This window comes from Danio rerio, chromosome 6 (assembly GCF_052040795.2).
Source record: "Danio rerio strain M-AB ecotype USA chromosome 6, GRCz13ab, whole genome shotgun sequence".
NCBI classification, from domain to species: Eukaryota; Metazoa; Chordata; class Actinopteri; order Cypriniformes; family Danionidae; genus Danio; species Danio rerio.
Genome location: NC_141026.1, coordinates 38,550,429 through 38,566,408, shown reverse-complemented (window position 1 = coordinate 38,566,408; position 15,980 = coordinate 38,550,429). Strand labels below are relative to the sequence as shown.

Genomic DNA, 15,980 nt, shown 5'->3' with positions numbered 1-15,980 from the left:
AATTTGCACACAAATTAAATTTCCAACTTTGGATGAAAACATACGGTTTTCAATAAAGAATTCAAACATGTTGTAGATCTAAAATATGTGTATTAGACAGTACACAGAAACAAAATTAAGTAAGGTAACAACATACAGTATATATGAAGAATTCCGATGCAAAAACCTTTAAGTGCCATCTCAAATTTCCACCAGGTCCACATTTATCAGCCTCCTTTGTTTATGTAAAGTTATTTTACTTAAAAGACCAGGAAAAGGACTTATTTATTTTATTTTCCCATAAATGTGATATTACTGAATCTACATATAAAAATGCTCATTTTAGAGTCAAATTTCAGATGGCATTTAAAAGTTTTTGCATCTGAACTCTTCATATGTACAACATACAGGAAAAACAGTATAAAATAATTTGACTTCAGTATAATATATGAGTATTTTAAGCACTATAAAACATAGCAAACTCACAGTCAGAAAGACATATCCAAGGGTGGAGACAATACCCGAACAGAATCCCACTATCAGAGAGCCGTAAGGTGTAATCATGAACTCTGAAGCCGTTCCCATCGCTACACCACCAGCCAAGGTAGCATTCTGAATATGTACCTGAACAATGGCAAGAAAAGGTTATTTTTAAGCACAAAAAAAGATTAACTCAGACCTCACAGACAGTAAGCAGAGGCTTAGTCACCATGTCGAGTTTTCCATATTTCTTTGAGAGACTGGAAAGGGCAAAGGTAGTGAGAACCGATGCGGCCAGGGATAGGTAAGTGTTTATAGCAGCTCGATGCTGGCCATCTCCATGATCCGCAATTGCTGAATTAAAACTTGGCCAGAACATCCAAAGAAACAGAGTGCCTGTAAAGATAAAGGATGCTATTGAGCAAGCCATTTGTTGTAACTCTTTTACCTAAAACCAATATGCACAGAGAAGCTGCTTAACAATACATTTAGAACACCTAAACTGGTGTTTTAAAGGGGCCATCAACTTATATTAAAAAAAAAAAAAGAGTATTATTGTATTATTTTACATTTTTTTTAATGAAAATAAAAAATGTAATAAATATTTAAATTGTTGAATGGATAGGCTATTTTCTATCATGTTTTTAACCCCTCTCTTTGAAACACAATTTCAACTGAAGTGGAAGATTTTCTGGATGGATGTTTTGGATGGATGGGTGGGTGAGTGGGTGGGTGGTATGGTTGGATGGATGAATGGATGAATGGATGAATGGATGGATTGATGGATGGATGGATGGACTGATGGATAGATAGATGAATGGATAGATAGATGGATGTATGGACGGACAAACAAACGGACGAATGAACAAACAAACAAACAAACATAAATTATTTATCAAATAAAGAAACTAACTACTTGACTAACTGACTGACCAAATAACTAACTAGTTGATTGATTGATTGATTGATGGATGGAGGCTTGTTTAGACCAGCGAAGATTCATTGTGATTGGGAGAGGGGGGAATACAAAATACCTTAATTGCAAAAATTGTTTTACATATATGTTGATGTATTTATTAAAATACAGTAAATGAGAAGCATTGAAATGGAAAATAAATAAATAAATAGATAAATAGATAAACAAACAAACAAACAAACAAATAAATAAATAAATAAATAAATAAAAGTTAACTTTTCGCAGTCTCGCAGTTTCATAGATTATTTAGTGCAATTTGACATGCTTTTTTCAACAGCGCATTGTTCGGCGTCCTGATTTGCACATTGTGTTCTGCATCCTGATTAGCTGTGGACAATTGTCCATCAATCCCCTCTGTGCCATGTCTCCTGTACAGTCCAGAATGTGTTCAGTTTACCAAATTGACATAAATCTTTGATGGCTAGCAGTATGACTGTATGATTGCAATTTTTCTCCCCAACATACCCCATAATGTTGACAAAACATTCTGTTTCAAAGGCAACTGCGGTAGCACCCAAAAGGCAAAAGATGATGCAAACCAACACACAAAAAGTTGTACTTCTGGACATGGTAAAAGAAGGTAGAAGTTATGCGTTTAAACGAGAGAAATGTGTGAAAATGGTATTGCCTATGTGAGAAAATAGTGTAATGAGGGGATTTACAGCCTTAAAACAACTACAATAATTTTAAAATAATTTTAGAATGTAAGTCCCTCGATTAACAAGGGACCACTGTATTGCACCATTTTCACAAGTGCTTGTTTTGAAAAAAACATGTATTTCAAACATTGAAAATGGCCGTTATATTTAATAACAACATACATTATTTTTTCACACACATTGTTAAGCCATTTAGCTAGGTGAGGCTTTCAGCTTCATTATACTCTGCTTTATTGGTGCAATAGCAGAAAAGGACACTTTTTCAATACTCACCAATCATTGCAAATACATCAGAGTGGTATACAGATCGTTGTAAATGGTTGCTTTGAGACAGAAATGGTCGATACAAGACCCAAGATATGGTTAAACCGTAATATGCACCAAAGGTGTGGATGACCATAGAACCACCAGCATCTCTCACCTGAAAGCATTCAAAATGCACCATTTCAGCTTTAAAAGTTATTCTTTGAGTGAGAAAAATGGGTGGATTCAATCTTACATGAAGGACATAGAGAATGATGTACTCTTCAACTGCATACAGAGTGACTCCAAACAGAGTAAGAACCATCAGTTGTACAGGACTGACTTTTCCAAGACAAGCACCATATGCAATGAGACAACCAGCCACACAGAAATCTGCGTTGATGAGGCTGACGGACAGAAAATGACAATTTAGTTCTTTAGTTACAGAAGAAGGATGAATATGCTCAAGGTAGACTTACAAATTGTAGCTTGTAACTAACTACAAATTTCATGATGACAACTGTAGTCAGGCACATAGTCTAGATTACTCTTTTAGGCAACCCAGGCTCATTCTGAAAACTTACCCATATATACATTTCTGGAGAGGCCAAATCCATCCCAGGATCTACGTTTTTGTGCATTTTTTAATTTCACGTATGAACCAGAGTCTACTGTGTGCGCTTTTTGCAATAGTATCTGGATGCAGCCTTTATGATGCAAGCTAAGATTGCATAACTCAGTGATGCAATGTCCGAGCCAATGCACTCAAATGGAGCTAGTGACGTCACTGTGACGTGTAGGGTTAGGGGTGGGGTTAGGTGAGCCCATAAAAAAGTATTGGATGCAGCCAAGATTGCACTGCACCAGGTCTGCAGCCAGACCCCTCTTGCTTTTTGAGATCTCTGATTTCTCTCACGAGTGCCATTCACGCCTGCTGTTCCCACATAAATCTACCAGAGGCCACTGTCGACTGACTGTTTGTCTGACTGACTGACTGACTGATCAACTGACCCACCCTCCTTCTTGCCTAAACCCAACTAAAAGTATTTTTAAAAAACACTGACTCAAGTCCATCGATGTACACCTTTCAAGTCCATCGATGTACAAGATGAGCTAACTGGATAACAGTGGAAAAGCCGTCCATATGGAGGTAATTGGTCAGCTGGTAAGCGCAAAAAGAAACAACGACATACCACTCCCAAGCGTTCATTTTAAAAACTAAATGCAGCCATACGTACTGGTGCGTAATGCAGACCTGGTGCAGATGCAAGCTGCATCCTCTAACCTCTACCACTCAAAATGAAGTCACTGGCACCATTGAGTGCATTGCATCTGACATTGCATTGCTGAAAGATGCAATCTCAGTTTGCATCATCAAGGCTGCATCCAGATTGATTAAATTGCCTTTAACATACCATGGCTTGCTTATGTTTTGTAATTTTCTGTTTCAATTTGTTCCCAAATCCACAAATATGGGATCACAAGTTAATCAACTTAACATTTACAGTAGACTATCCTTCTATATTGCGAAAATTGAAGAGAATATAAAAATGTTATCTTTATTTAAATTTCAGTATTAGGGAGAATCAAATTATGGATAATACATCTGTATTTTAGAAATAGATACAAGATGAATATGCTCAGTACTGGGTGAACTGATTACAAATTGTAGTCTGTAAATTGAAGTCTTAGATTACTTATTTTAAGTAATGGGGTTTGACATTTATATTACTTCTAGATTACTTTTGACTTAACGTGCCTTTTTAAAATTAAATCTGTCATTTGGATTGCAAATTAATTAACATGTCATTTTCATGGCCATTCCAAAACAAACACACATAAAAAAATGTAATTTGTAAAAAATGAATCATTAAGTTATAAATAAATGCATTGCCATTGCTTAATCAATTTGTAATCATGTAATCTATAAAAAAGTAACTGTTGTATGGTTATAAACACTTCAAATGGAAAACAATCTTATTAGAAGTAATGCATTTTTTAAATCTGATTACAGTACATAATCCAGATTACACATAATCAGTTAACCCAGCAATATAAACAGACTATATAAGCAAGGCTTCAGAAATGGAAACACATGTAATATCCTTTATCCTGCAAAAACAAGTCAGTGCCTGAACATAATATAAACATATGAAGTTAACATATCTTATTGTGTTAATAAAAGATTAATTACTTCTCAACGCCGATTTTTATCTTCAAGTCCTCTTTGTCAAAGGAATGAAACCAGCCTTGCATCAGCAGAGCCCATTGAATGCCAAAGGCTGCGATGAGAAAATTAAATCCAACACTACCAAAACTGTAACGCTTCAGAAAGGTCATGAGGAATCCAAAACCAACAAAGATCATCACATGCACATCCTGAAAACCTGAGATACAGTAAGAAAAACAACAAAAATATACAGAATGTCAGTGTTTGATAATAAAAATGTTAGATACAAGAAGACATCATATTGCATCAAATCATATCGATGTGTTACTTACTTGGATATCTATAGTAAAAGTCATTCTCTAAATCAGTGGAAATATTGTTCTTTTTCCGTGTTTCGATCCAATGGCTGTCAGACTCCTCATCATAACGGATGAACACACCAAACAGGATGATCATAGCAATCTGCCAGACAAAGCAAACCGCAGGGAGACTGATTCGAATATTGGTGTTTTTGACCATTTTTGATCTTGCAGATTCTCCCGAACAGATGTTGTGGAAATGACAGTCAAATGCCTTTCTTGTTAATTTAGTCTGTTGCTTTCAATAGTAACATGTGACTCCCCTTTTGTCATAAAGTTTTTTTTATAGTGAGGTCTGGAGGTGTGTCATGATGTCATCAAATGGCCACTCCCATTACCAAGACATAGGATGACATACGTCTGACAACATATTTATTCAGTGCTCAGAAAAGAAAGTAATGAAGAGTCTGCCTTCTTCTGTGATAATTATGCAATGAGGCGAGTTGTTATTAAAGAAAGGTTTTTACATTCCATTTAGACTTTTTATGTAAGAATTTAAATAAGTGTTTAAATGGCCTTGAAAGTGCCTTGGATAGTTATTTCACAATTTACAGCTATTATTCCAGTGCATGCACAGCTTGTGTATAAAAAAAAAAAAACACACATTTCATCTATTCATCGTCATTTTTTGTTACAGTAAACGCATACATACACTCACCGGCCACTTTATTAGGTACACCTCACTAGTACTGGGTTAGACCTCATTTTTCCTTCAGAACTGCCTTAATCCTTCGTGGCATTGATTCAACAAGGTATAGGAAAATTACTCAGATATTTTTATCCATTTTGACTTGATAGCATAGTTGCTGCTGTAGATTTGTCAGCAGCACATCCATGGTGTTAATCTCCCATTGCATCTCACACCAAAGGTGCTCTATTGAATTGAGATCTGGTGACTGTGGAGGCCATTTGAGTACAGTAAACTCATTGTCATGTCCAAAAAACCAGTCTGAGATGATTGGTGCTTTACAGTATGGCATGGTGCGTTATCCTGCTGGAAGTAGCCATCAGAAGACGGGTAAACTGTGGTTATAAAGGAATAGACATAGTCAGCAACAATTCTCAGGTAGGCTGTGGCATAGACATGATGCTTAATTGGTACTAATGGGCCCAGAACAACCAAGAAATAATCCAAGCACTCAGTGTGACCTTCTGCTGCTGTAGCCCATCTGCTTCAAGGTTCGACATGTTGTGCGTTTAGAAATGCTCATCTGCATACCTCGGTTGTAACGAATGATTACTTGAGTTACTGTTGCCGTTCTTTTAAGTCAAACCAGCCTGGCCATTCTCCCCTGACATCAACAAGGCAGTTGTGCACACATAACTGCCGCTTACTCGATATTTTTTCTTTTTCAGTAATTTTCTCATTTTCTGTAAACCTTTGTGATGGTTGTGTGTGAAAATACCAGTAGATCAGCAGTTTCTAAAATATTGAAACCACCCCCACCAAACGTGCCACGTTCAAAGTCACTTAAATCCTTTTTTCCCCATTCTGATTCTCTGTTTAAACTGCAGCAGACTGTCTTGACCATGTCTACATGCCTGAAAGCATTGAGTTGCTGCCATGTGATCGGCTGATTATAAATATGCGTTGACGAGCAGTTGGACAGGTGTACCGAATAAAGTTGCCGATGAGTGTACATACATACATACATACATACATACATACATACATACATACATACATACATACATACATACATACATACATACATACATACCCATGAATAAGTAAATACTAATAATAAAAAACAACTAAATAAAAATAAAATAAAAGGAAAACATTTCAATGATTTGACACCATTGGTAAACACAAACAAGCCACATACAGTATTTAGATTATATATTATTAATTTCACTTACAGTATATCATTCATTTTTAAAAGTCTACTGCATAATTAACACTAGATAAACATATTTGATATCTTGCTTAGATTACTGTTTTTATGTTTCTCTTTATTGCTTGAAGCTCAAAATAAATTTCACTTTAAGAAATAGTTCTATTAAATTTTCCTAAAGGTTTTGCTTAATTATTTTTTAAATTTCCCTGTTGAATTAAGTTTGATTAAATCATGGCTATGATGCAGTGTCACGGATAAAAAGCCCCAAGTGTGAACGATTACCCTCTCACTCATGTTTACCTCAAATATGTGCAGTATGTACAGTGTTTATGCTATGGTATGTACAATATTCTGTTTGCTGTCAAATGTCTTACAAACAACTCGCTAGAACACCAGACAATCATTTCTCACATTGAATGATCATACATTTGTAGCCTAAAAAATAAAAATAAAACTGCTCTAAAACCAATGATACAATAGGTTGAGGTATATTATAAGTATTAGCAATGAGAAAATATCTTCACATTGTTGACATTTCTTTGGAAAAAATGTGATTGATGATAAGGGGGGTTTGTAGTTTATCTGTCTTTAGAATCTTATCTAATATGTCAAGAAATTCATGTTATTCACATACTGTAAGTCATTTGTAGAACAAGAATCATTTTGATGACATATTAAATTGCTCTGACTTAAAGATCACATCTGCAGCTCTAAAATAATAATGAATTGTAATTTAATATTTTTATACTTTAGTATTGTCATTTAAAACACCAGTAAATTGGAAATCATTTCAAACTTTTTTGTATAATCACTTATCTTTTTTTTATATATATCTCAGGTATCAGAACACTGTTTCGTTTTTACATAATAATTATATTATTGACATTTGGTTTTCACAAATATTATGTGTTACACTATTTGCATTGAATATGCCTTTTATACTTAAAATCACATTGTACATTTAATTTGATGCAGACAACAAAATGTCTTTGAACCACTTTTATATTATTATACTATTATTTAATAATAAAGTAGCTTGTACTGTATTTCAATCCAAAATGTCTGACATAACTTATTACTTATCAAAATACTATATTGGGTTTTGACATAAACTGATTATACATAACAAACATATAAATTCTTTTTTTTTTTCTGTGATTGTATAATCCAGTCATCAGAGGGTTAACAATAAATGCTTTGCAAAGACTTAATATTTGCAGTTGTGTAACAGCCAAGGTGAAGATTTCTGAGATGCGCAAGCAGGAAGAAACCCAGAAGGCATAATATACAGCAGAGAGAATCACACCCTAGTCTGCTGATGCACATGTACATGTCACACCTGTAGTTTCATCCAGCACAGACATTTTCTGTTCAGTCACTGTTAGGCAACATCACATGACATGACATGCACCAAAAACAGGTAAAGATGAGAAGGTCCAATTTCAGCACAAAAAGCTTTACTTTTGGGAGTAATAATAATAATAATAATAATAATAATAATAATAATAATAATAATAATAATAGTAGTAGTAGTATTAGTTTTAGTAGTAGTAGTAGTAGTAGTAGTTGTAGTAGTAGTAGTACACTGCTTTAAAAAAAATAATAATAAAACAAAGTTGACTCAACTCAAAATTGTAAGGCAACTAGCTACAGAGCTTTCATGAGTTGACTCAACTTTAATCAAAAATGTAAACTCAAAAATGCCCTAAGCTGGTTGCCTTAAAATTTTAAGTTTAGTTAAGTTTATGTTAGGTTTTTAATATATTAATAATAATTAAAGTAGTGCAGTGGGTAACACAATCGCCTCACAGCAAGAAAGTCGCTAGTTCGAGCCCAGGCTGGGTCAGTTGGCATTTGTGTGTGGAGTTTGCAAGTTCTTACGTTGTGGGTTTCCTCAGGGTGCTCTGGTTTCCCCCAGAGTCCAAAGTCATGCGCAATAGGTGAATTGGGTAAATGAACTTGTTTGTGGTGTATGTGTGTGAATGGGAGTGTGTGTGTTTCCCAGTGATGGGTTGCGGCTGGAAGGGCATCCGCTGCCTAAAAAACATATGCTGGTGGTTCATTTTACTGAGGCGACACCAGATTAATAAAGGGACTAAGCCAAAATAAAATGAATGAATGAATATAATAAGTTCAGTGTTATCCACAACAGTAAACATCAATGACCATTTGCAGGTAAGTTTTAAATTAAGTAATACACTGCAAAAAAAAAATAATAATAATAAAAGATAAAAAATGTGTTAATTAACAGGTGTTCATAGGGGTTTTCTATTTATTTATGGTTGTTACTTGCTTTATAGGAGTTTTTTTCCTCTGTCCACTTTTCATGTTGAAAATTCAACACTACATTTTTGACAGGATGACTTTTATTGACATTTTAGAAAATTGGTTTTACACATTATATATAATAAATAAAGAACCAAGTCTGTAAAGTAACAGAAAACGGACCGGCAGCTTGTAACCAGGTTTTTGTACTGTAATTTACAACACCAAACCAGACAATATCAGTAATATAAATAATATTTATTTAAAAATATTATAAACGACTCTTGTGTATATAAGTGGTTAAAAATATACAAACCAAAAAATAAGAAAATGAAAAAAAAGCTTTTATTTATGTCTTTCATAGTCATTTTTCATATAGTTTGCACTGTTATGTAGCTAAAATAAAAAAAATAAAAAAAAAAAAAGAATAATAATAATAATAATAATAGTATAGCATTAAAGTAGTAAAATTAGATTTATAGTGTATTTTATTAGAAGCCTATTGTCACATGAATTATAACAAAAACAGTAAGTGCTACAGATATAGTGAAGGAAATTAAATTAAATAACAGGTTTTACAGTTGTGCTTTTTATAGTATTTAACCGTTATATTATATTATATTAAGTCATGTGACTGAATTATCCTAATTGGCTGTGCACAGTGACTAAAAGTGGTGATATCATGCACATGCTTTATTACTATACATGTTCAGGTTATGTGCATGAATGAGTACTTGACACCTTGATGCCATCTTGTCTGTTTTCACCTCTCTCAAATTTACATTGACAACGATTGACAAGTATAATATAGCACATTGCTTTGTTGTGTTTTTTGCAGAGGGAGGAACATTTTAAAAAATGTTGTAAAACTTGGATGTTGAAAATATGTGAAACGTTTAATCTAAAAGAGTAAAAAAAAACAAAAAAAAAAACAGAAACCTTTTTACATGTGTACACTTAGTTTTAGTTTCTAAAAATAAGCCTAATATGTCTACAAAAAAAAAAAATGTTAAAAATTCATGTCTGATCCCAACAGTGTTTACAGCACTTTGCAAATAATATTATAAAGACATATTTTATCTGCACCAAAGAAATAAGCATCACAACATTATGCCTGTTGTTATGTTCACCATCAGTCTGCATATTTGCTGTAAATATTGAAGCCACTGTTTACAGGATATATTCTCTGGTGCTTCATTCCAGCAATTTTTTAAGAGCTAGATCTGTAACAATGAAAGTGACATGTGACACATTTGAACATCACGCGTTATTGCATAACCATTCTTATGAAGTTTCTGTTTATTAAACTGACTGCAGTACTGTTGTTGTAATACTGATATCCATTCAGTATATACTCAATTTGGACATCACTATTGCACTGCTCTTTCTAAAGTATTACACTTTCTTTTATCATAATATATTATTGAGATTTTCTTTGACATGAAAGAAGTTTAGTTTTCTGAATGTGCCTTGTTACTTTTGGCTTGTTGAGTAGTTTAACTTGAATTGGACTTGATTCTAGATAAACAGTGCACTCGGAAAGTATAGCGCTTCACTTTTTCCACATTTTTTTAATGTTACAGCCTTAATCCAAAATTGATTAAATTAATTTATTTCCTCAAAATTCTGCACACAATAACCCCATTATGACAACGTGAAAAAATATATTTTGAAATTGTCGCAAATGTATTAAAAATCTTGAAAATAATCACATGTACATAAGTGTTTACAGCCTTTGTTCAATACTTTGTTGATGCACCTTTGGCAGCAATTACAGCCTCAAGTCTTTTTGTATATGGTGCCACAATCTTGGCGAACTTGGTTTTGGGAATGTTGACACATTCCTCTTTGCAGAACCTCAATCAGGTTGGATGGTAATTGACAGTATACAACCATTTTCAGATCTTTCCAGAGATGTTCAATAGGATTTAGGTCTGGGCTCTGGCTTGGCAACTCAAAGACATTCATCCAGTTGTTGTAAAGCCTCTCCATTGATATTTTGGTGGTGCGCTTTGGGTCATTGTTCTGCTGGAAGACGGACTGTTGCCCCAGTCTGAGGTTAAGAATTCAATAATACGACTAAAATCGACATACTCCATGTCTTAATTTGATTTCTGATTAGTTCCAATAATCAAAAATTGCTGTTTACATGGTAGACTTTTAATCAGAATATTGTCCTAATCGCTTTAAAATTGGAATATTGGTGTCCATGTAAATATACTTATTGTAGATTATATGATGAGGAAAAAATAACTTCAAGTATACTGTCCTTTTTATGGTTGCATCTTGTTTTTTAATAATTTACATTACAAACATTTAGTACATGTATTCATATTTTAGTCAAACCGCAGCTTTTTGAACTTTTCTTTTTAGATAACAAAACCTGTGCTCACCAGGTTACAACACAGGGTTACAACTTTCACACTTATCCACATGAATGCAATAACAGAACAATAGCATAATATTTTCAGAATATTTAAGCTTTAACATTTTTATTTACTTAAGCTTTTATTGTAATATTAATTTAATAAAAAAGAGTATTTACTATTGTCATTCCAGAATCGTTGTATAGTACATCGATTCAGTGTTCCCCATACTCTGTAGCTTAATAAAAACAAATGCATTTACAACATAATCACTGGACACGGCAGAGCTAAACGCTACACCACTGGGTGTTTGACAGAGCACTTTACAAATCAGAGGCTATTCTCTGTAGTCGAGGCATATTTACGAGACACAGATTACCCCCCATGTGTACATTTCGTATTTTTTAATCCCCACACAGGCATCAATCACAAAACGGACAACGATTAATTGATTTTCTCTTTGTTTGCTGCCAGTTACCAATGACAAGAGAACAAAGCAATTTTCACTAGTCTGTCCACAAGATTTTAATAAAAAATTAAATATACAAATAAACGATTTCTAAACTGAACGTAGAAATACCAACCCAGACTTGTGAGAAGCCATAATCATTTATACAAGATTGCAAAATCAAAAGAATCCTTTTGGATCGCATAAGAGACAATCCTTGAGTAAAGCCAAGTATTAAGACCCATCATAAAATAAACCATAATAATAATTAAAAAACTATTATTATTATTATAAATAAAAACAACAATAATAATAAATAGATTCTAAATAAAAAGAAATAAAAGTATTGTTAAATATCATCACCTTGTGTGAGTTCATGTGCATGGATGCAATTTAAAACCTGAGTCTTATAAAGAACATGGTAAGACTATGTCACTGGTAATTAAAAACCTGAAGCCACTCCTAAAACCAAAGTAGTGAAACCTGTTGAGACTTTAACTGTCACTCTCACAAAAAACATATGAAGCATACTGGACTGTGCAATTCATTATTACTGGAAGGTTCAGTGTATATCTTTAATCAACAAACCTTATATAACATGTCTAGCAAACAAACACTGAAGCTTCAAGTAACTAGTACTTGCCTATTATTAAGATATTAGTTGTTGTAAGTATATAAATTCTACATTTTATATACATCATTTCTATTTATATTTGTATAGTATATAAAGTAAATATTCTGCATCATCTCATCCTAATCCCACCTAATGCCTAAACTAAACTACTACCTTAATAACTATTAATAAATAGGAAAGTATTGGGGCAAAACTCATAGTTTATAGTTTATTAATAGCACAAATTGCACCTTAAAAATGAAGTGTGACTTGGATATTTAGACTGTGTTGTGGTGGGATTCTATTTAAACCATTTAAACATTTTGTTAACTTCAAGTAACATTGTAACTATAGCCATGTTTGCATCCACGCATGTTAATTAAATTTTTGCTTAATACTGGAAGAATATTTTTGTATCAGGTGCTACAAACTATACCTATCACAACTCCAGTGAAACAGTAAGATCACCCAGGACCCAATTGTCTCAATTTCTTATGACACCGGCTAAACATTTCCTGCAGTAGGAAGAGCTGCGTGAATCTTTTCTTCATTTAATAAATTACTTGCGCCTCAGAAGACAAATGCCGACACACAATGAACAAATAATATACAGCAATAACACTAATACTGAAATGGTTAAGGCATTTTAGAATGACCAAAACAACATTTCAGATGTTTTACAGCATGCTCAGCCTGCTGGTTTGTCCATTCACACACATTTTTACCATCACATGATCTCTTATAACAAAATCACATGACTTTTTTTAATGTGCATACTGGATTTGTTGAATTTGTACAATAAAAGTGTTTTCATGGAAGTTTATGCACATCTTTTCTTATCGAATAAAAAGTTGATTCTACTCAGTTATGCACATATGTTTTTTAATGCACATTTTATATATTTATGAATTCGCATTAATGCATATTTTATAATATTTATGAGCATCTTGGCATTTCCATTAACTGATTTTTTATGCGTATCTCCAAAATGAGCATAAAAACAGGTGGATGGAAACATAGCTATTGACAGCTAATCCTCATTAAAGTATTAATAATAGTAGACCGGATTTAAGGTAAGGAGCTACTGTATATACACATTTTTTTTTTCTCTGAGAAAAACCATCAACAAAAATGAAAACATTGACAGACAAATTGACTAGAAGCAGTTCAGTAGCACTTTATTGAATCAGTTATTTGTATTGGCGAACAGCAGTTGTAAGGATTAAGTACATTTACACTAAGTAGACACCATGCAGGTGACACATCAAAGAGTATCATGCACAGGACTCGGAAGGAAAAATATGTTTTGGGATTAAGTAGTCAAAAAAATTAGAGGCTATCATGTTTAACTGTCTATTTCCTATTCATACGCTGTCATGGTTCCACAAGAAACCTGTCCTCATCGACAAAGCAACTCTGACAAGTTGATTGCACAAGAGGATTGTTTGAATTTGCCATTCACGTACAGTAGTCACATTATCTGGCAACACAGGTTTGTCAGGTGCTACACAAACATGTTCAGTGTAAGTTTCAGGGGAGGGTAGTGCTTTTTACATGGACGTTTTCCAAGGTTGGGGATGTTATGCTGTAAGCTTGGCAGTTTATCAGCTATTAAGTTTCTTGTCCACTGATTTGAACGAGATCATGGTATAAGTGCAGCTTTTCAGATCGGCTACAATCCAATAAAGTAAAAAAAAAATTGGGAACTCCAATAACAGAGAGGTTTCTAGATATACTTCAGGGTTTAAAGAAGGTTTTAAGACAGTTGCACCATCTGTAAAAACAGGCTGGAGATCAAGGTTATTCCTAGAAATAACCTAGGTCTGTATTGTTATTTGTAATCAATAAATCACTTTCAAACCACTCTTTCAGTATGTGCAATCTATGATGCAATAGATAAGTCAATACAATGTATAATACAACACATAAAAGCATGAATCAGATAAGAGGAGCTAAAAATAGTATTATTGTGATTACAGATAATGCAGCATGGGTGTGTTTCTCTGCTAAAGGGCTTTGTGTTCATCCATGACTACGCATTTGTGCTTTACAAGTGCAATTCTGGAGAATAGTATCAAAATCTGTAACCTACTGTATAGCAACAGTTGGTTGGAATTGCTTCTCTTTCAGCAAACATGTACATGTATTGTAAGTGTATGGTAGTTATTGTTATTCTTTAAGATTACATTAAAGGCTAGTATACTTTTTATCCATCCATCCATCCATCCATCCATCCATCCATTCATCCTTCTATTTTCCTTTAGCTTAGTTCATAATTTATCAGGGATCGCCACAGCTAAATAAATCACCAACTAGTCTGGCATATGTTTTACGTTGCGGATGCCTTTCCAGCCACAAATCCAGCACTATGAAACACTTATACACTCTCTCATTCACACACTACGGCCATCTTATTTCATCAAATTCACCTACCTTACTTTACAAAAGTCTTGTCGTCGATTACTGTAGTAAGAGCAACAAATAATAACCTGACTTCTTGTTAATCATTTGGAAAAGTGGCAGAAGGTAAAATTTTTCTATGAATAGTGCAGGTTTCAAGACATTTGTGCTGCCCATTACATTACCAACAACAGGAGAGGGCAAATTCTTTAGCCAGATAACACTCCTTCTCATACTTCAGCCTCCACATCAAAGTTCCTGAAAGTAAAAAAAAAGGTCAAGGTGTTCCTGGATTGCCCAGACCAGTAACAAGATTTGAACATTATTGAGCATGTTTGAGGTAAGATGAAGGGAGATCCATAGATTAATACACAGATCCAATTCATAGAATATTAATGAACTTTGGGAGTCCTGCAAGAATGCTTTCTTTGCAATTCCAGATTACTTTATTAATGTTATTTGAGTCATTGCAGAGATATTTGGATGCCATCATCCAAGCTCATTGGAGTCATACACAATATTAATTATTTTTTCCACCTGACTGTGATTTTATATACTATGCTGTACATGATTTCTGTTATGTGATAAGACTTTTGTGTAAAAAAGGTCAGATCTTATTGTCTAAATTAAATAATTAAAAATCAAGGCATGATCATATTTTACTTTGATAAAATAAGCGTAATCTAGAGGCCTTTGCCTTTTATATGAGCCACTTTTGACACCAAATTATGAACTAGACAAAACTGTGGTCAGGTAGGGTATAGCGCATGTCTTTGGACTGTTGGCAAACCAGATAACCTGGAGGAAACCCACGCAAACATGGGAAGAATATGCAAAACTCAACACAAAATGCCAACTCGCCCAGCCGGGACTTGAACCAACAACCTTCTTGCTGGTAGATGACAGTGCTAACCACTGTACCCCCATAATTCAAAAATAAAATGCTGGAATCCTTGAAGTTTTTTTTTTTTTTTTTACTTTTCATTTATTCAGGACTTTTTACGACAATAAACATTTAATATCAGTTATTGCTGACAAAATTTGGTATTCTTGATTACAATAACGTAAGCATACATTTTATACATACAAGCTGTTTAGAAACAATTCTTATTATAAAATTAGAAAACACATTGATTTGAATTTTGTTCTCATGCTTTTTTGCCATAACATCTTTTTTTGTA

General features: G+C 33.7%; 1 protein-coding gene across 7 annotated transcripts in view; it reads right to left on the bottom strand.

Annotated features, from left to right (window-relative positions):
* The window catches only part of rhcgl1 (Rh family, C glycoprotein, like 1), a 131,285-nt gene that overhangs the window by 4,894 nt on the left and 110,411 nt on the right, over positions 1-15,980 (bottom strand). For 4 of the 7 annotated variants that reach the window (XM_087255774.1, XM_087255771.1, XM_087255770.1 and 1 more), the window contains 6 exons: positions 4,840-4,969; positions 4,532-4,724; positions 2,594-2,744; positions 2,368-2,515; positions 689-855; positions 466-603 (listed from right to left, as the gene is read on the bottom strand). In XM_087255774.1, the coding sequence (XP_087111900.1) occupies positions 466-603; positions 689-855; positions 2,368-2,515; positions 2,594-2,744; positions 4,532-4,724; positions 4,840-4,963 (921 nt within the window). In that variant the 5' untranslated portion in view covers positions 4,964-4,969. 7 annotated transcript variants of the gene reach the window in all.